This window comes from Mercurialis annua, linkage group LG7, assembly GCF_937616625.2.
Source record: "Mercurialis annua linkage group LG7, ddMerAnnu1.2, whole genome shotgun sequence".
Classification (NCBI taxonomy): domain Eukaryota; kingdom Viridiplantae; phylum Streptophyta; class Magnoliopsida; order Malpighiales; family Euphorbiaceae; genus Mercurialis; species Mercurialis annua.
Window position 1 is genome coordinate 33,976,864 of NC_065576.1, and position 22,207 is coordinate 33,999,070.

Consider the following 22,207-nt stretch of genomic DNA (forward strand, 5'->3'; position numbering starts at 1 on the left):
GCAGGATCAGTATGCAGTTTTGGGTCAGATTGCCCAGCAACAGCAACCACAGGCTGGTGGTGCAGCAGTTGGTGGTGTTGGAACCACTGACAGGGATCTGGTATTGGCTTACATGAGGCTAAAGCCAACGGAGTTTGACGCTTCTGGAGACGCGCTGGATTTTCTAGAGGAGGTTGAGCAGAATGCTCGGCGACTTCAGGCTACGGAGCGTCAGACCGTCGTTCTTGTAGAAATGTCAATGAAGGGTTCAGCCGGAAACTGGTTTCGTAGCTCTGTTCATGCTGACATGGCTACCATCTCTTGGGCTCAGTTTGTGGCGAGATTCAGAGCTTTCTTCTTGCCGTTTTCAGTGACAGAGGGTCACAGAGACAGATTGCTTTCACTTACTAGGGATGATAGGTCAGTATCCGAGTACACGACTGAGTTCGTGAGGTTGGGTCGGTTCGCGCCGGACTTGCAGACAGATCAGGAGAGGGTGAACAACAGATACGTGAAAGGCTTAGGGCGCGATTTTGTGAGTTTGCTGACCGAGACACGCAGAGATTTTACAGACGTAGTAGACAGTGCTCGGCGTATGGAGAGCTCGTTACTGCAGTTTGGGGATATTTCTGGTCCTTCTCAGACCAAGAAGTCTTCTGGCCCTGGACAGCAGAGTGGTGGCGGTAGCTACCAATCGGCACCTTCTCAGTACAAGAACAAGAAGAGGGGTGTCAAGAAGAGTTATCAGCCGTACACTTACAGTTCAGGCAACAGCGGTAGCAACCGCAGTTTTGGGCGCGGTAACAGCGGAGGTGCTAGTTTTCCTTTCTGTCAGAACTGCAGACGTCGACATCCAGGCGAGTGTCGTTTAGCACCAGGGGGTTGTTTTACTTGTGGCCAGCCGGGTCACTTCGCCAGAGAGTGTCAGGCATCTGGACAGCAGATGTCGGCAGCTAGTGTCGCTCAGCCATCCTATCAGAGTCAGAGACCAGTGTTCTCTGCACCAGCAGGGTTTTCTCAACCTGCTGCTTCTTTTGGTGGCCAGCGGGGCCGAGGTTCTGGAGGGCGTGGTTTTGGAGGCCGTGGCAACGGCGGTAGAGGTTCTAGCAGCTATGGTACCGGGCAGAGCTCTCAACAGCAGAGTCAGGGTCAGGCCAGAGTTTTCGCCTTGACTCCTCAGGATGCTCATGCATCTAACGCAGTGGTGCAAGGTACTCTTCAGATCTCTTTCGTAGATGCACTTGTTTTATTCGATGCGGGTGCAACCCATTCTTTTGTGTCTACGTGTTTTGCTGCTAAGTTGGGTGTAACACCAACAAGTCTGGGTGAACCTTTATCTGTTTCTACTCCTTTGTCTGACTGTGTGGTGGTGGATGTTGTGTATCCATCGTGTTCCGTGGTTATCCATGGAAGGGATTTGCGTGCTGACTTAGTTGTTTTGGATGTTCTTTCATTTGACGTGATTTTGGGGATGGATTGGCTGGCACGCCATTATGCTTCGATCGACTGTCGAGGGAAGTCGGTTGAGTTTCGGATTCCAGGTGATCTACCCTTTTCTTTTCAAGGGGAAAAGGCGGAGACACCGAAGAATCTGATTTCTGCGATCAAGGCAAAGCGGATGATGAGTAAGGGTTGTCAAGCTTTCTTAGCTGTGGTTCGAGACATGGATGCTGAGGTGGGCAGTATGAACACTGTCCCTATAGTGAATGAGTTCACTGATGTTTTTCCAGAGGAGTTGCCTGGATTACCACCTGATCGGGATATCGATTTCTGCATTGACGTTGTTCCTGGAACTGGTCCTATTTCGATACCGCCGTATCGGATGGCTCCTGCTGAGCTGAAGGAGTTAAAGGAGCAGTTACAAGAACTTCTGGACAGTGGCTTCATCAGACCGAGTACTTCTCCGTGGGGTGCTCCAGTTCTGTTTGTTAAGAAGAAGGATGGTTCCTTTCGGCTTTGTATCGACTACAAGCAGTTGAATAAGGCTACCATCAAGAACAGATATCCTCTCCCTCGCATCGACGACTTGTTTGATCAGTTGCAGGGTGCGAAGTGCTTTTCCAAGATTGACTTGAGATCCGGGTATCATCAACTTCGGATTCGGGATGTCGATGTGCCTAAGACTGCTTTCAGAACGCGTTATGGGCATTTCGAGTTTCTGGTCATGTCGTTTGGGTTGACTAACGCACCAGCAGCGTTTATGGACATGATGAATCGGGTTTTCAAGCCGTTTTTGGATCAGTTTGTTATCGTCTTTATTGATGACATCCTGATTTATTCTCGGAGTGAGGAGGAGCATGCTTATCACTTGAGGACTATACTACAGACCTTGCGAGAGCATCAGTTGTATGCTAAGTTCTCAAAGTGCGAGTTTTGGCTGGAACAGGTTACCTTCTTAGGACACGTGGTGTCGAAGGATGGGATCAAGGTTGATCCGAAGAAGATTGAGGCGGTTATGGATTGGCAGAGGCCGAGGTCAGTTACCGAGATCAGGAGTTTTCTTGGGTTAGCTGGCTACTACCGTCGGTTCGTGCAGGATTTTTCTCGAATATCTGCACCTTTGACTAAGCTGACACAGAAGGGTGTTAAGTTTGAGTGGACCGACAAGTGTGAGGCAAGTTTCGAGAAGCTGAAGGAGATTCTGACTACAGCTCCTGTTTTGGCGTTGCCTTCTGGCATTGAGGGTTTTACTGTGTACTACGATGCTTCTAGGATTGGCTTGGGTTGCGTGTTGATGCAACATGGACAGGTGATCGCCTATGCTTCTCGTCAGCTGAAGAAGCATGAGGTGAATTACCCTACACATGACTTGGAGTTAGCTGCTGTGGTCTTTGCTCTGAAGATCTGGAGGCACTACTTGTACGGTGCGACTTGCGAGATCTTCACTGATCACAAGAGTCTGAAGTACATCTTTGATCAGCGAGAGTTGAATCTGAGACAGAGGAGGTGGCTAGAGTTGCTGAAAGACTACGACTGTACTATTCAGTATCATCCTGGTAAGGCTAATGTGGTGGCCGATGCATTGAGTCGCAAGTCTTCGGGCAGCTTAGCCCATATTTCTGAGGTTGGACGTAGACCCATGGTTCGAGAGTGGCATGGTTTGATAGCTTCGGGCTACGGTTTTCAGGTTTCTCAGAACGGGAGTTTGTTGGCACATCTGCAAGTGCAGCCGGTTTTGATTGATAGGATTAAAGCTTTACAAGCTGAGGATCCACAATTGAAACGAATTATGGACGAGATCCATCTGGATGGGAATTCCGAGTTTGTTTTTGTTGACGGAGTTCTCAGGTTTGGTTCTAGACTGTGCGTTCCGGATTCAGATGGTTTGAGAGACCAGATTCTGGAGGAAGCGCATAGATCAGCCTACAGTGTTCATCCGGGATCTACCAAGATGTACCATGACCTCAAGGGTACGTATTGGTGGAGCGGAATGAAGAAGGATGTTGCAGAGTACGTTTCCAAGTGTCTGACTTGCCAGCAAGTGAAGCTGGAACATCAGAGACCTTTTGGCTATCTACAACCACTACCTATTCCAGAGTGGAAGTGGGAGCGGATTGCCATGGACTTTGTTGTTGGTTTACCACGTACTCGACAGGGGTACGATTCCATCTGGGTGATAGTTGACCGTATGACCAAGTCAGCTCATTTCCTTCCGATCAAGGTTTCGTATCCTGCTTCGAAGTTGGCTCAGTTGTACATCGACAGGATTGTCAGTTTGCATGGTGTACCGGTTTCGATCGTTTCTGACAGAGGTTCTGTCTTCACTTCGAGGTTCTGGAAAGCGTTACAAGAGTCCTTGGGTTCTCGATTGGACTTCAGTACAGCTTTTCATCCTCAGACTGACGGACAGTCTGAGAGGACTATTCAGACGTTGGAGGATATGCTCAGGATGTGCATTCTTGATTTTCAGGGTAGCTGGGATACTCATTTGCCGTTGATTGAGTTTTCCTACAACAACAGTTACCATGCGAGCATTGAGATGGCACCTTATGAGGCTTTGTACGGACGCAAGTGTCGATCTCCTATCTGCTGGGAAGAGGTCGGCGAGCGGAAGCTGTCTGGTGCTGAGATTATTCAGATTACCTCAGAGAAGGTACCGTTGATAAAACGGAGATTGGAGACAGCTTTTAGTCGGCATAAGAGTTATGCTGATCCGAAGAGAAAAGACATCGAGTTTCAGGTGGGAGACTTTGTGTTTCTTCGGGTTTCGCCTATGAAAGGCGTGGTTCGTTTTGGTGTCAAAGGAAAGTTGGCACCGAGGTACGTTGGTCCTTATGAGATTTCAGAGAGGATTGGAGCTGTGGCATATCGTCTGGTTCTGCCGCCAGACATGTCGTTGGTGCATCCTGTGTTTCACGTTTCTATGTTGAGGAAGTGTATTTCCGATCCTTCGCATGTGATTGTGCCTCAGAGTGTTGAGATTGACCAGGAGCTGTCCTATGAGGAACAGCCAGTTGAGATTGTTGATACGCAAGTGCGTAAATTGCGGAACAAGGAGATTCCGATGGTCAAGGTTCTTTGGCGCAATCATTCTGTAGAGGAGTGTACTTGGGAGACAGAGTTGGATATGCGGAATCGCTATCCTTTTCTTTTTCCGTGAGGTACGATATCTTGATTTCTGTGTTTATTTATGATCCTTAATTGTGTTACGTGTTGTTTTGGTGTGAATTACTTATCGTGTTAAATTCGAGGACGAATTTATAATTAGTTGGGGAGAATGTAATATCCCGGAATTTTTTTTAAAATTTTCTAAATTGTTTTCGGTATTAAATTAAATTTTCGGGGGCGGTTTGATTCGTAGTTAAATTTTGGTTCGGTTCAATTTCAATTTTGGGCTTGGTTCTCGGTCCCTTGGGTCTTGGTTCAACCAAATGGTTGAACCAAGGAGGAAAAACCCAGGTCTCGTAAGAGACCTGGGAATTTCACGCACAGTCCCGTACGGGACTGTGCCTGTCCCGTACGGGACTGTGAATTTTCTTCTCTGGTTTGTTAAGGGCAGTTTTGCCCTTTCACCAACCCTACTTCCACCTCGTTTTTAACCTAATTCCTACGTTTAAATGCTTAATATTTTTGACCTAAAACGTTCACCATGCTGCAAACAATTCATAGCAACCTTTCCTTTCCGTTTTCGCTGAGAAATCGCTAGCCGTAATCTCTTCCGAAGTTGACTGAAAATTTCGGTAAACATTCTTTCATAATTTCAGTTTTTTAGTTTGGACGACTTTCAGTGTTTTGATCCGTGTGTATTCGTTTCTAGATCGAAACTGAAACCGATTGATCTCAGGCGTTCTAGACTCGTATACCTTCGATTCTACTCATTCGCTTCGCTTAACGGTACGCCGTTGATCTCATTCTATTGCCGTTCGGTTTATCGTTTTGAATTGTGTATAATCTGTTCTTGGTTGGGTGTTTGCTGTCGATTTCCATATGATTCTTGATTATGTGTTATGTGTTTTAAGTGGTCTTAAACCATGTTTTCCTTCATTGTTAATGGATTAAAACTTTGCTTAAGCTTGGGTTGTTCCATTCGATGCCGTACGGTTCTTCGTAACCTTATTTTCCGTTTTCTGCCATTACTTTAAATTGTAGTTCTTGATGTTATAGTTGGTTTTAGGCCCTTGATTCAGTGTTATTGTTTGAGGGTCTTGATTGTGTCTTGAGGTTAAGGTTTCACGAGTAATTCAAATTAAGAAGTTTGCCCCATAGTTGTTGATTCGGAATTGCAGTGAATGAAGGATTTGAGTTTGATAATCTGTGTTGCTCAATTGAAGGTGATGGCTAATTGGCCAAAATGGTCACCAAATTGTTTTACTTAAATCAATTGAACTATCCAAGTTAGTTTTACATATTAATCTTGTTTTGATAATAATTTGAACTCATTTGATTTTAAATAGACAAATTGAATACGTTAAATATTTTATAATTTGAATTAATATAATTACTCGGGTAATTATATTTAATTTTAATTGAAATGTCTATTTTGGCTAATTTACAATTTAGCCCCTAAAAGTTTCTAAAAGCTTATTTAAGTTATGTTTTATATTTTGGGACTTCTAATTGATTTATTATTTAGTAAATTAAGAATGGGAAATTTATTGGATTTCATAATTGACTAAAGTACTATTTAGCCCTTTTTGGCTAAAGTACAGTTTAGTCCCTATTTGGCTAAAGTACAATTTAGTCCCTAAACTTTTATGACTTATTTAATTAAGTTTTTGGGGTGTAACTTGGGTTACTTGAATTATAAGATATTAAATTCTATTTTAATATAGATAATTGTTTTATTAAAGTATTTTAAATTATAAACTCGTGTTTATAAATTTAATAAAGTTTTGTTTTGGGTTAGACTGTGGTCGCCCAACAAGTGGGAAGAAGCTTGGTAGTTTTAATAACTCGGCTGACTCACTGATACGGATTTTAACTTGGGTTAAATCAATTTGTTTATTTAAATTACTAAAATTGTAATTTAATATATAATTAATATGATTGTATTCTATAACTTGGATTATATTTGGAATGCATTTAATATAAGTGATTATTAAATGTGGTTTGGTTTTGCGTTGTGCTAGTCCTATGTGTTGTCTAGTACTCTTTAGAGTTAGGGTCTGATTTTAATTATGATTTTAATATTTATTTAGACCCGTCGACCGTTCGTACTTCAGAGGCGAACCAGAGTTAGATTGCTTGTCAGGATCACGTGGATTTAGCAAGCAGTGAGTTTATATCTCTATTTACCTCTTTATTAAGCAAATGTATTATTTTGTATATATATATGTATAAGCAGCTTTTGAACTGTTTTCGGCATTGTGGATTTGATTTGGAACGTGCTACTCGATGGGCATCATCGGGACTGCGTGAGCACCGGTAATGATTATGGTATTGAGGTAGGTTTGAGATACGTCTCACCTTAGTGAGGGCACCGGTGGAAGATACGTCTCCTGGGCTCACTATTTATTAAGTGATGGTCGGGGATCGGTTATTGAGATACGTCTCACCGACACGACAATGGATTTAGAATTGTGGTTTAGGGTTTCATTGATAATCCATAATGAAAATGTTTTATTAAACGTCTTTAAAGGTTTTTAACTTAATAAATGTAAATGGTTATATAAACTCTACTCAGTAAATCTGACCCCGTTGTTTTCCCAAATTTTCCAGGTTTATGATTTGAGCGTTTGGTCGATCTCCGTTTCTTCATTCTCGGAGGTTCTTTATTTTATTTCAGAATAAATGAGTCGAACTATTTTAAACTCTTAGACCGCAGTAGTAGTTTCATATTATTCATGTCTTAGTCTTACGTTTATATTTTAGACTATTGTTGTTGGATTGGTCCAACTATTACTTATCGCTTGTGGCATGATTACAGTGTTATGGCATTTATATTATATTGCCATGTTGGAGTTTATTTGAGATTAAGCGTACTTTGAATATATGTTGCTTATTGTACTGCTAGACTAGGCTGAAGTCTCGGTTGCCCCCGAGCATGTGGCTTTCTGCAGGTACATTGTTTTAAATGATATAAGTTGGTTATCCGCAAGGCTAGCTACGGGTTTTGGTACAACCATACCCATACCCTAGCGCCGGTCACGATTCATGAAAATGGGTCGTGACATTAACTTACTCCAACATGTAAGCAAATTATACAACGCAAATCAAAACCAAAATATTACGATTTCTACAACCCATAAATCACGTAACCATGCCATTGAACAAAATTAAATTAAATATACTTTGAGAAAATCAAGACATGCTAAAACAAGCTTGAATTCTTGTAACCAAATCATTCTGTAATATATAATCTTTCAAGAATACGCTTTAAAATTTATTTTGAAATCTTAAAGTCAATTATCAAACTTCCAAATTTTTAGTTAAGCCCCACGGTTAAAACAAAATCACTATCTGTGAAAGTCTTCTTATTAATCAATTGCTTTAAACGGATACCTAAGTATCTCAAACAATAAAATCATCGAGCTAGCCAAGTCATTACAACTACCAAGCTCAACTTCTAAATTTGGGTGACCCAAGTCGAACCCAGTACAACTGTTTATAAAATGTATTCAAAATATTTGTAAATCTCGAAAAAATATTTGAATAAAATTTCCATCTTTTCAAAATTTAGGAGTTTAACTTAACCCAACCGCTAAACAGCAATTTAAAATCTCAAGTGAGAAATCTTTGATCTCAAACATCCATTCCGTATATCCCAAGGATTCAAATACAATAAAAATCCTCTTTACTAGAAACTTAACCAAAAATAAAACTTTTTAAAGAATTAAACTCAAACTTCTCTGTTGATTTTGTGTCAAAACACAAATTAAAACAAAAACACTTTTCTTAATGAAAAACTCTTAAAACAACATGTGGTCAAACCATATATGACCACAAAACACGTTTTAAAGTTTAACCCAAAATTTCGTTACTAGAAAATAAGGCTAACGCCCAAATGTATCCTCATAGGTGCCGGCATTTATCGCACCCAACAATTACGGCCAAAGCCAAAATGTACCACCATATATTCCATCATTATTAAATCATTAATGGCATAAAGCCAAAGTTTTTTTTTCCAACAACATCATACCCAAGTATGAATTTAGAAAACATTATCAACAAAAGATTTCCCGAGAAATCAGAAGCAACTAAAATCACCCAAGTGAAATAACTTCAACATGATAAAACACAACTGGTAATATCTAATGAAATTAATTGTCAGACATAGCATCAATACTAAATAAAGACTGACAGACATCACCAATAGGATGTAGGCTGAAAGTTTGAAAACAAAAGATGACATTTTAATAGACAAGACATGAATCCTAATTCCGCAGTAGTTCCTATGACACGACATCAACTTATCATGCCAAAACACATAACACATAACATGTGTAAGGCCTTGGTTTGAAAACAAAGCTCTGATACCAAGTTTGTCACGTCCCATTTTCATGAATCGCGACCGGCACTAGGGTATGGGTAATGTAGTACCAAAACCCGTAGCTAGCCTTGTGGATAACCATCAAATACATAAACCTGCAAGAAAACCAATGCTCGGGGTCAACCGAGACTTCAGCCTAGTCATAATATACAACATTTATTATAAAGTGCTCATCCAACTCTGAGTCTTAAACATGGCAGAAATACATATTAACCCAAGTTAATATAAAAATGCTAAAACAGTATATATATATCAATTGAATTAAATCTGATAACAAGTATTACACAAGTAAGACTTCTAATTACTACTGCGGTCTAAGAATAAAATCAGTTTATTAACTTTATTAAAATATAAAGTAAAACCTCCGAGGAAATAAAGAATCGGAGAGAAGCTGACTCGCTCAAATTATAACCCTGGAAAAATTAGGAAAACAACAGGGTCAGATATACTGAGATGAGTTCATACCACTATTTACATTTATCAAGTGGCAAACCTTTAAAACCCCTTTTAAACATTTAATATAAACATTACGTATAATAGTTGGAACCCTAATCCACAATACTAAATATAACCATAATCCAATAGGCCTGGTCACGAGAGCTGAGCTATACCGAGTTACCACCGACCACTCTTAATCCATAACCAGAGTCCCGAGAGCTGAGCTACACCGAGTTACTCTACTGGTCCCGAGAGCTATGCTCACACCGAGTTACCACCACATATCATATACCTTATCTAGATCAATACCGGTGCGCACGCAGTCCTAATGATGCCCATTAGGTAGCATGTTCCAACTAAAAGCCATAATGGAAAAACAGTTCGAAATATACATACAATAAATATTATATCAAAATAATAATTTACTTAATAAAGCGGTAAATAGTAAGTACAAACTCACTGCTTGCTAATCCACGTGATAACAAGGCAAGCAACTAATCCTGGTTCGTCTCCAAAGCAAGAACAGTTGACGAGTCTAGACAATATAAATCAGGATTAAAACATGTCCTAACTCTAGAGAGTACTAGACAACACATATGACTAGCATTAACATCAACGAGCCAAGACAAGGCAAACACACTTACTTAATCCATAGCGAAAGCATAAATCAAAGTAGAGTAAACATACATACTCAACATAACCAAAGTCATACGATAGTTAACTCAAATTGAGTTCCCACTTTGAAAACATAATCCGGAAATCATTTCAATAACTTAGTTAAAATTATAAAACCAAGTTTAAACCAAAGTGGTGAGCTAGCCGAGTTATCACAACTGCCAAGCCTATACTCAAAAATTGGGCGACCAAAGTCTAACCCAAACCAAGCATCCAACAAAAGTAAAACAATTCTTTTAAAGTCTGGAATCATTTAAATATACCAAAGTATCAATTTAGAAAACAATGGAACTCAATTAACATTAAAACCCAAGTATAACATCATAATTATAAAGTGTTCGATAAAAGTCCCCAAAGGACAAACACAACCAAATAAGCCAAACACCAATATACAACAGCCCTAGCATGCTTAATAATCACATTTTATATAACACATGTCATAGCAAAACATTTGGAATCAACATATTTTTCACAACATCAAGCCAATTAAGCATTCATGGCACTTAGCCCAAAATGAGACCGAACATGAATCGCCAAACCAAAATACCTTAGATCAGTTCATATACATGCCATAATCAATAATATGAAAGTAATTCATATCTTAGGTCATTACAAAGTATCGAATCCGAAATCAAAGCATTTTAGCGTAAAACTACCTAGTTTGCAAACTAAGCAGACACGTACCAAAACATTTATGATTCAAACTCCCAAACTCATTTTGATCAGTATTATATCGTACATAATTTCAAAATAGCAAACCCACTCAGATCTAAACTCATGCCAACATCCCTTAAACAATCGATAACGCAATTTCGCTAGAAATTGCCTAAACATGCTAAACAAGCAAAATCATGCATTCGACAACCCAAATCATATAACCACTGATCCTAAATCATATAAACATCATATATATCATCTTAGAACAGTAGGTGCATCATCTCAAAATATTTATGCGATTACAACTCTCAAACAGCCCAAAATTCACCATTTTACGCAATTTCAGCCAAAACAATCGAGAGCATGCCAAAGTGTTGATACAACTAACAAGATCAGTTCATAAATATAAAATCCATCAAAAATATCATACATATTAGTAACCTTAGCATAGAATCTCCATTTCATAGATTTAAACCACCAAATCGATTAGAATACAACAATTTCTAGAAAAATCCTAACATTGATAAATCATGCAAATGCTTTCCAAAACATGTAACATCAGTTTATATATATACAAACCATCATTTTATCCATATAAACTCAGTAGCATAAGCATGACATAACAATAGCAACAATTCACTTTATTAAAATCCTATATTATGCATTTATAGGCAAAATCACACAACAATGAGTCCATGAATCAAAAGGATACGAAAAAAATACCTAAGGATGATGAACAATAATATAAATAATGTATTAACCCAAGGTTCAAGGGGATGGACCGAATTCAATTTAATCCACAAGCTTCCAACGAAGAACGCAACGTAGAAATCGCGTAGATCTTGCGAGTAGGATGTAAAATCATATTCTAAGCGGAATGAATCGCATTCGGACCTTTTAGAAAGAAGAAATCAAGTTCTTTGAGTGAAGAAATTCGTTTTTGGGGTTTGGAGTTGAATGGGGGCTAAGGTTTGCAACTTAAGGGGTCTATTTATAGACTCATGCGGGCTTTACTTGGGCTGCAATTAAAGCCCACAGTTTAACAGGTATTTTTAGAGTTAGAAACCTCCAAATAACAATCCAACTGACCAGATTTTAGCAAATTCTCTTAGGAAAAACATATCCAAAAATGAGCCCGATCCGACCGTTCAATTGTGAGATACCAATGCTTTATTAACACATGGCATTTTTCGAAAACATGGGAAAACAACTTCAATATATACCCGAAAATGAATCGAATCAATATCTACTACCCACACGATACATATGACACATACAAGATACAAAAAAAAAGACTCAATCAAGGTTTCACAATGCCCAACCCAATCTGAAACCATGTCGAAAACTTAACAAAAAAATAAGGGGTATTACATTATATTAGCTGTTTTCTAATAAGGGGTTACAACTTAGTGATTATATAATAAGAAACATAAATTAATAATTTACTGCGTAATGTATATGGAATTTTCTGTTATATGGCAGACTTTTATTCAATTCTATCAAAAAATTGACTTTACCAAATTTAAAAGATAAACGGAATAGTTGAAAGAAATGATTTAAAAACTGGATCGACTGATTCAACTGGGATCTGACTATCTGTCTAGTCCAATTAGCCTCTCTGAACTGGAAATCCGATCGAAATTGATTAGACTGGCCTGAACCGTGAAAACCGGAAACTGAAAACCCAATTAAACCGTTTGGTTTTTATAATATTCTTATATTTCAAACAATTGCTCATATATTCCACTTCCTTTCTATATTTACTATGTTTGCTTGCTCTCGAAACAATTACGATTGACTTGCTATAATTTATTCCCCTTTCATAAATAAGAGTACATTAAAAGCTATTTTAAAATATATATATGGAAAGACAATAGTTAAAATCAAGCAAATATAATATGTTGACATCTATAAAATAGCTAGGTTGATCACCTTCTAAAATAATTTTTAAATCAATGGTTATTTCCAAAATGAATAAAGAAAGAAAAAAATTCAACTAAATTTTTTCAAGTAATGTAATATGTTGTCATATATACTAAAACTGTTATTTTACATTTTTTTTATTTTTTTATAAAAACATTCCCAGCTAATTGTTTCCTTTTTTTCATTCTGAAACCTCCAATTAACATGATAAAGTCATCTAAATCAAAATGGCTAATTAAATTTTTTTGTTAACTAAAATTGATATCTTAGTTTAATTATTTTTGCAACTTTAAATAATGGGAGAAGAACAATCATTTTATGCATGTGAAAAATAAATAATATATTTTAATAGAAAGTATTAATCTATATTGTTTTTTTGTTTTCATTCTAAATTTTACAAAATCAGTTCAACTGGCAGTTAAATCGGTTGAACAGGTTGAACTGCGAACCAGTGGCCATACCGGTTCGGTTTTTAAAACACTGGTTGAAAGATATCATATTTATTGATACTATTTCTATAGAATAATTTTTAAAAGAATTAGACCAATATTTTGTCTTTAAGGTAAATATTTAATAGTAATACTTATCTTTACTAAATAAGAATATCGGAAATCATTTCATTCTATAAATATATTGATCATTCAAAAGATTTGCATTAATACCTTAAATTCAAATATTCTATATTAATTTTCATAAGTTCAAAAAATTTCAATTCATGCTCATAAAACTATAATCACACTATATAAATACCACACAGACATCTCCTTTTGTTATAAAAAAATTACAGACCAAAATATTATTGAACCATACAATTAGTTCCTTTATATTAAAGATAAGATCTCATCAATTATGGCTTCATTTGCTCATATTTTCCTCATGTTCCTCATTTTTTCAGGTATATATTTTTATATTAATTCATTTTACTTTTAATATACATAAAACTTGGAATTAAATAAAAAGAACTATGAATTATAATAAATAGAGAAATAATGTTTTTGGTTATTTATCTTGCAGCTGCATCAATAGTTCCTCAAGTTCAGGCTCAACAATGTCCTCACGAGTTATATCCAATATGATGTGTTATTGAACAATGTTGGAGCGACTGCGATAAGTGGGTTAAAGGAGCAAGAGGGTTTTGCAAAGGAAACGGACCCGGACAATCAGCACCATTTTCTTGTGAATGCTCTTGTTAAAAAAACCAATAGAGTTGTGTTGTTTTTACAGTTACTCAGATAATAAATTAAAATTGCGTGTTTAGTTTTGTCGGCTTCTTATTACATTCATTACGATATTTCTGATTGATAATTAGAATTATAAAATACACATTTTAAAATTAATATCAGTAAATATTCAATATAAATTTATACTACTTATATTTATATCGTAGATATTGTTTATACTTTTAAAAAAAACGTTATCCCTTATATATTGTAATTTATTATACTTAATATTTTTTCCTCATACAATCAGTAAGGGATGAGCAAAATATTCAGCCGTACTAACTGAAAGCTCATAATATATCAATCATCTTCAATGTCAAGACGGTAGGATTAATTTACGACTCCAATTTCATGACTGAATGAGTCACTAACATAATTTTGTTTGAAAATCTTTGAGCTAAATTTTTATTTATTTAACATTTTCATAAGCTAAGAAAAAAACAAACATTTACGTGAAATTGACTATTTGAGGATTCAATCTTAATCTTTTATGTGAAATTAATGTTGTTATCTTGAAGAAATTTTTAAGGTCTATCCACATATAATTAAAAATGTAATAATTAGAATCTCACTCTTAAATTTTTTTATTTAGTTTTGTCTTCAAATTTTCTAAAAATAACAAATATTTTCTTATTGATATAAAAATTGTGAGTATTATTCTTAAATTGATCAAAACGGATGTAAGTAAACTCGCAAATAAGAAATTCAGGGACTGTATTAACCGATTGTTTGATGTTTATACCAAGCCAATGAGATATTTTCTGGTCCACTCTCTTAAAGGATAAAAGATTACATCGAGAACAAACTAAAAGCAATTAATAATAAAAAAACTAAAAATAATTAATGTGTATTCAAATTTTTAGACTTTATAATAATATAAAATATTTTAGATAAAGTAGGAAATCTTTTTTTATATTTTAATATGTGCCTCTTCTTTCAAAATATCATAAACTTTAGAATGGAGGAAGGATAAATTATGGGTAGTAAATATTAGACGCATGAATTCATTCCAAAATAGTTTTGAAATCAAAATACCATCACTGCAAGTTCTTGATTTTTTAGCCATTTATTTTGACATTACATGCCTTGTAAGTATTTTGTCATTTTATATTAAAAAAACATTTCATTATATAGAAACCATCTTTACTAGTTATAAGATTAATTTTTTAAGAATTACCACTGATATATACTAATTTGTTACTATATTAGCTGTTTTCTAATAAAGGGTTACAACTTAGTGATTATATAATAAGAAATATCCCCTTTCTACATGCTATCTTAAAGCTCGCCAAAAGGAGCCCATTTCATAAATTAATAATATACTGCGTAATGTACATGGAATTTTTCTGTTATATGGCAGACTTTTATTCAATTCTATCAAAAAAATGACTTTACCAAATTTAAAAGATAAACGGAATAGTTGAAAGAAATTATTTGAAAACCGGATCGACTGATTCAACCGGGATCCGATTATCTGTCTAGTCCAATTAGCCTCTCTGAACTGGAAATCCGATCGAATTGGATTAGAGTGGTGTAATATCCCGGAAATTTTTTAAATTTTTCTAAATGTGTTTTCGGAAATAAATTGAGTTTTTCGGGTGGCGGTTCGATTCGTAGTTTAATTTTTGGTTCGGTTCAAATTTCAGAATTTTTGTGTGGTCTTTTATTTTGGTGGTTCAACCAAAATGGTTGAACCACCACCCATGAATCAGGTCTCGAAAGAGACCTGACTCAATTGGTGAAAGTCTCGTTCGGGAATTGTGATTCTCGAACGAGACCTCAGCATTTTGAGCTGAGTCTCGTTCGAGAATCACCATTCTCGAACGAGAATGCAGCCTGTTCTACTGGTCATTATATGTTGATTTAAAAGACTAATTTAAAATTTTACGGGATATTACACGGTCATTATATGTTGATTTAATGCTTTTGATAGTTGCTGTTATTTCACTTGGGTGAACATTTTAATGTTGTTGATTTCTCGGGAAATCTTAATTGTTACTTGTTTGTTTCATACTTGGGTATAAATTATGTGTTATTTAATTGTTTTTGTTCAATCCTTAGGATATGGACAACGTTGTTCGTACTCGTGCCCGTGCTGCGGCAGAGCAAGAAGCTCAGGCTGATGATGCGATTTCCATGGAAGTCTATTTGAACGTACCACCAGTTCAGGCAAATGCTGGACGTGGTAGAGGTAGAGGTGCTGGAAGAGGTAGAGGTGCTGGTAGAGGCAGAGGAGCTTGTGCTGGTAGAGGTGGAGCTAGAGGACGTGGTGTAGCAGGTGTTCAGGCACCGAATGTGCAGCAGGCACCGAATGTGCAACAGTCACCGAACATGGAGGCGCTTGACTTCACTACTTTCTTGGCTGGCATTGTTGAGATGCAGAACAACTAGGCTCTTCTATTGTATTGGGTCAGTTAGCGCAACAACAGCAACCTCAGGCTGGTGCTGTAGCTGGTATGGGTGGACTTGTTGGTGTCGATCCCATTCCGACAGACAGAGAGGTGGTGATGACCTACACGAAGTTGACTCTGACTTCATTTGATGGCACTGGGGATGCTCTTGACTTTTTGGAGGAGTTTGAGTACAACAATCAGAGGATTCAGGCTACTGATCGCCAATCAGTGATGCTTGTGGAGATGTCGCTGAAGGGTCCAGCTAAGGACTGGTTTCGCGATAACATCAGGCCAGAGATGGCTACATTGACTTGGGCTGAGTTTGTGAACAGGTTCAGAGGTTACTATCTACCCTTCTCTGTTATTGAGAATTTCAGAGAAAAGCTGCTAAATTTGAAGAAAGGGGATAGATCAGTGACAGACTACACTACAGAGTTTGTCTGTTTAGGGCGGTTTTCTCCAGATCTACAGGGTGATTGAGGGCGAGTGAACGACCGCTATGTTAGGGGTTTAGGCTCGGAGTTTCTTCCTTTGCTGATAGGGACAGACATGGAGTTCGCTCGAGTAGTGGATAGTGCTCGTCGGATGGAGAATTCATTGATTCAGTTTGGGACAATCTATGACCCTTTCCAGAATCAGAAGGGAAAGAGTGATCTTCCTAGTGGGGGGCAACAGGCCCCAGCGCAGCATGATAGTGGAAACTACTACAGTGGCTCTTCCCAGGCCAATAGGGGGAGTCGCCGTACGCACAATAAGGGGAGGCATAGTACTAGGAGTGCTCCGTACAGTTCTAGTAGCAGTGGGAGTAACCATGGTTCAGGATGCGGGTACAGTGGTGGATCGAACATCTCGTTCTGCCATAATTGCAGACGCAGGCACTATGGTCAGTGCCAGTTAGCTCCTGGAGGTTGTTTCTCTTGTGGCCAGCCGGGTCATTTTTCCAGGGAGTGTCTGACATCTGGGCAGCAGATGTCTAACTCCAGTGTGGCGCACTCGTTTTACCAGCAGCAAAGACCTGCGTTTACATAGTCTGTAGGGTACTCTCAACCTGCAGCATCTTTTGGTGGCCAGCGGGGCCGTGGTTCTGGTGGTAGAGGTTTTGGTGGCCGTGGTAACGGTGGCAGAGGTTCCAACGGTTATGGTACTGGGTAGAGTTCGCAGTAGCAGCCGCAGGGTCAGGCCAGAGTGTTCGCACTTACTCCTCAGGATGCGCGTGCATCAAACGCTGTGGTTCAAGGTACCATTCCGATTTCTTTTATTGGTGCTTTGGTATTATTTGATGCGGGTGCAACCCATTCTTTTGTGTCTACTTGCTTTCCTGGGAAATTGGGTATTGCACCATCTGTTTTGAGTGAACCTCTAGCAGTTTCTACACCTATGTCTGAAGGTGTAGTAGTGGACGTCGTTTATCCTTCTTGTCCAGTGGTTATTCAGGGTAGAGAATTATGTGCTGATTTGATTTTGCTTGACGTGCTTTCTTTTGACGTGATTTTGGGGATGGATTGGCTGTCGCGCCATTATGCTTCTATTGACTGTCGAGGGAAGTCAGTCAAGTTTAGGATTCCAGGTGATCTACCTTTTTCCTTTCAGGGAGAAAAGGCGGATACACCTAAGAATCTGATTTCCGCCATCAGGGCGAAGCAGATGTTGGGCAAGGGTTACCAGGGTTTTCTTGCTGTGGTTGATGATTTAGAGGATGATAGTGGTGATATGCATAGTGTTCCGATAGTGAATGAGTTCACTTATGTGTTTCCAGAGGAATTGCCTGGATTACCACCTGACCGTGAGATTGATTTTTGCATTGATGTGGTTTCTGGTACAGCTCCGATTTCGATACCGCCGTATCGGATGGCTCCTGCAGAGCTGAAGGAGTTGAAGGACCAGTTAGAAGAGTTGTTGGATAGCGGGTTCATCAGACCCAGTACTTCTCCGTGGGGTGCTCCAGTTTTGTTTGTGAAGAAGAAAGACCGTTTCTTCTCGATTGTGTATCGACTACAGACAGTTGAACAAGGCTACTGTCAAGAACAGATATCCTCTTCCTCGCATTGATGATTTTTTTGACCAGTTGCAGGGTGCAAAGTGTTTCTCCAAGATTGATTTGAGGTCTGGGTATCATCAACTTCGGATCCGTGATATAGATGTGCCTAAGACTGCTTTTCGGACGCGTTATGGACATTTTGAGTTTCTGGTTATGTCCTTTGGTCTGACGAACGCACCGGCAGCGTCTATGGATATGATGAACAGAGTGTTCAAGCTGTTTTTGGATCAATTTGCTATCGTCTTTATTGATGACATTTTGATCTATTCTCGGAGTGAGGAGGAGGATGCTTATCATTTGAGGACTATACTACAGACGTTGCGTGAGCATCAGTTGTATGCTAAGTTCTCAAAATGTGAGTTCTGGTTGGATCAGGTTACCTTTCTAGGACACGTAGTGTCGAAAGATGGGATCAAGGTTGATCCGAAGAAGATTGAGGCGGTTATGGATTGGCAGAGGCCGAGGTCAGTTACCGAGATCATAAGTTTTCTGGGTTTAGCTGGCTACTATCGTCGGTTCGTGCAAGATTTCTCCAGAATATCTGCACCGTTGACTAAACTGACACATAAGGGTGTTAAATTTGAGTGGACTGACAAGTGCGACGCGAGCTTTGAGAAGCTCAAGGAGATTTTGACTACAGCTCCGGTTTTGGCATTCCCTTCTGGCATTGATGGTTTCACAGTGTATTGTGATGCGTCTCGGATTGGTTTGGGTTGCGTTCTGATGCAACATGGACAGGTGATTGCCTATGCTTCCCGTCAGTTGAAGAAGCATGAGGTAAATTACCCTACTCACGATTTAGAGTTGGCAGCTGTGGTTTTTGCGCTGAAAATTTGGAGGCATTACTTGTATGGTGCTACTTGTGAGATTTTCACTAATCATAAGAGTCTGAAGTATATCTTTGATCAGAGAGAGTTGAACTTTAGACAGAGGAGGTGGCTAGAGTTGCTGAAAACTGTACTATTCATTACCATCCTGGTAAGGTTAATGTGGTAGCCGATGCGTTGAGTCGCAAGTCTTTGGGCAGTTTAGCTCATATCACTGAGGTTGGACGTAGACCCATGGTTAGAGAGTGGCACGATTTGATAGCTTCAGGCTATGGTTTTCAGATTTCGCAGGCCGGTTGTTTGTTGGCACAGTTGCAAGTGCAACCTATTTTGATTGATCGGATCAAAGCTTTACAAGTTGAGGATCCACAGTTGAGACAAATTATTGAGGAGGTTCAGCAGGACAGTAACACTGAGTTTACTTTTGTGGATGGTGTTCTGAGACATGGTTCAAGATTGTGTGTTCCAGATTCAGATGGTTTGAGGGACCATATTCTGGAAGAAGCGCACAAGTCTGCTTATAGTGTTCATTCGGGTTCTACTAAGATGTACCATGATCTTAAGGGTACCTATTGGTGGAGCGGGATGAAGAAAGATGTAGCTGAGTACGTTTCTAAGTGTCTGACTTGCCAGCATGTGAAGCTGGAGCATCAGAGACCTTTTGGCAATCTGCAGCCACTACATATTCCAGAGTGGAAGTGGGAGCAGATTGCCATGGATTTTGTGGTTGGATTACCACGTACTCGACAGGGGTATGATTCCATCTGGGTGATAGTTGACCGTATGACCAAGTCAGCTCATTTCCTTCTGATCAAGGTTTCGTATACTGCTTCGAGGTTGGCTCAGTTGTACATCGACAGAATTGTCAGTTTGCATGGTATACCAGTTTCTATTGTTTCAGACAGAGGTTTTGTGTTTACTTAGAGGTTCTGGAAAGCGTTACAGGAATCCTTGGGTTCTCGGTTGGATTTCAGTACAGCTTTTCATCCTCAGACTGACGGTCAGTCTGAGAGGACTATTCAGACATTGGAGGATATGCTCAGGATGTGTGTTCTCAATTTCCAAGATAGCTGGGATGCTCATTTTCCGTTTATTGAGTTTTCTTATAACAACAGTTACCACGAGAGTATCGCGATGGCGCCGTATTAGGCTTTGTACGGGCACAAGTGTAGATCTCCTATCTGTTGGGAGGAGGTTGGAGAACATAAACTCTCGGGAGCAGAGATTATTCAGATTACCTCAGAGAAGGTACCACTGATCAAACGGAGGTTAGAGACTGCTTTTAGTCGGCATATGAGTTATGCTGATCCGAAGAGAAAAGACATTGAGTTTCATGTTGGTGATTTTGTGTTTCTTCGGGTTTCGCCTATGAAAGGTGTGGTTCGTTTTGGTGTCAAGGGAAAGTTGGCACCGAGGTATATTTGTCCTTACGAGATTTCAGAGAGGATTGGAGCTATGGCTTATCGTCTGGTTCTGCCGCGAAACATGTCTTTAGTCCATCCTGTATTTCATGTGTCTATGTTGAGGAAGTGCATTTCTGATCCTTCGCACGTGATTGTGCCTCAGAGTGTTGAGATTGACCAAGAGATGTCCTATGAGGAACATCCAGTTGAGATTGTTGATACGCAAGTGCGTAAATTGCAGAACAAGAAGATTCTGATGGTCAAAGTTCTCTGGCGCAATCATTTTGCAGAAGAGTGCACTTGGGAGACCGAGTCAGATATGCGGAATCGCTATCCTTTTCTTTTTCCGTGAGGTACGATGCCTTATTTTATGTAATTTCTATAGTTTTTGTTTGTGTACGTGTTATTCTGGTGTTTATTGGTTGTCGTGTTAAAATTTGTGGACGAATTTATAATTAGTTGGGGAGAATGTAATATCCCGGAAATTTTTTAAATTTTTTTAAATGTGTTTTCGGAAATAAATTGAGTTTTTCGGGTGGCGGTTCGATTCGTAGTTTAATTTTTGGTTCGGTTCAAATTTTAGAATTTTTGTGTGGTCTTTTATTTTGGTGGTTCAACCAAAATGGTTGAACCACCACCCTTGAATCAGGTCTCGAAAGAGACCTGACTCAATTGGAGAAAGTCTCGTTCGAGAATTGTGATTCGCGAACGAGACCTCAGCATTTTGAGCTGAGTCTCGTTCGAGAATCACCATTCTCGAACGAGAATGCAACCTGTTCTGCTGGTCTCGTTCGAGACCAGCAGAACCCTCTCGAGGAGGGCACTTTGGACTTTATTCTTTCTATGTTCTGGTCCCTTAAATACGTAACTTTTTACCCTAATCTCTTCTCCATACTACAAACAAACCCTAGCCTCCATTCCTTTGTTCATTCGCTGAGAAAAGAAGCCGAAATCATCATCCAAACTTGTTGCCCCGGTAAGCTGTGATATTCTTTTGACTTCAGATTTTTATTTATAAACCACATTCAGTAAATTGATTCGTTCTCCTTCGTTTCTATATCGAAATTGATTCCGTTCAATCTCAGACGTTCTAGACTCGCGTATCTTCGATTCCCTATCTCGTTTTCGCAAAACGGTACGTAATCGACCTCGTTTCAATCGCCGTACGGTTTATCGTTTTGAATTTGTTGTTCACTGTTCTTGGTTGGGGTGTTTGCTGCCGATTTCTATATGATTCTTGGTTATGTTTTATGTGTTTTAAATGATCTTAAACCATGATTTCCTTCATTGTGAATGGATTTAAACTTTGCTTAAGCTTGAGTTGTCCCATTCGAGGCCGTACGGTTCTTCGTAACCTTACCTCCGTTTGCTGCCATTACTTTAAATTGAAGTTCTTGATATTGTAGTTGATCATTAGGCCTTGAATAGATGTTTATTGTTTGAGAGTCATTGATGATGCCCATTAGGTATCATGTTCCAACTAAGAGCCATAATATAAAAACAGTTCGAAATATACGTACAGTATATATATTTAATATTAAAATAACAATTTACTTAATAAAGCGGTAAATAGTAAGTACAAACTCACTGCTTGCTAATCCACGTGATAACCGGCAAGCAACTAATCCTGGTTCGCCTCTGAAGAACGAACAGTAGACGGGTCTAGACAAATAAAATAATTATTAAAAACAGACCCTAACTCTAGAGAGTACTAGACACCACATA

General features: G+C 38.7%; 1 protein-coding gene and 1 long non-coding RNA gene across 2 annotated transcripts; both read left to right on the forward strand.

The window, feature by feature from the left end:
* Window positions 1-232: 232 nt before the first annotated feature.
* Window positions 233-5,761, forward strand: LOC126657062 (uncharacterized). Its single transcript, XM_056103789.1, has 4 exons — window positions 233-1,853; window positions 2,082-3,703; window positions 5,594-5,621; window positions 5,706-5,761. Exons 1-4 carry the CDS (start codon window positions 233-235, stop codon window positions 5,759-5,761), a joined length of 3,327 nt encoding a protein of 1,108 aa, XP_055959764.1.
* Window positions 5,762-6,616: 855 nt separating this feature from the next.
* Window positions 6,617-7,389, forward strand: LOC126655432 (uncharacterized). The gene is made up of 2 exons (XR_007633024.1): window positions 6,617-6,692; window positions 7,138-7,389. It is a non-coding gene; the product is annotated as an uncharacterized LOC126655432 (long non-coding RNA).
* The last annotated feature ends 14,818 nt before the right edge of the window (window positions 7,390-22,207 follow it).

Excerpts from the sequence above, each read along its gene's own strand:
- LOC126657062 (XM_056103789.1), top strand. The coding sequence starts at position 233 with ATGTCAATGAAGGGTTCAGCCGGAAACTGGTTTCGTAGCTCTGTTCAT. Across the intron at positions 3,704-5,593 it reads GGATTGTCAGTTTGCATGGT|GCCCTTGATTCAGTGTTATT; the intron begins GTACCGGTTTCG and ends AGTTGGTTTTAG. Across the intron at positions 5,622-5,705 it reads TTCAGTGTTATTGTTTGAGG|TGAATGAAGGATTTGAGTTT; the intron begins GTCTTGATTGTG and ends TCGGAATTGCAG.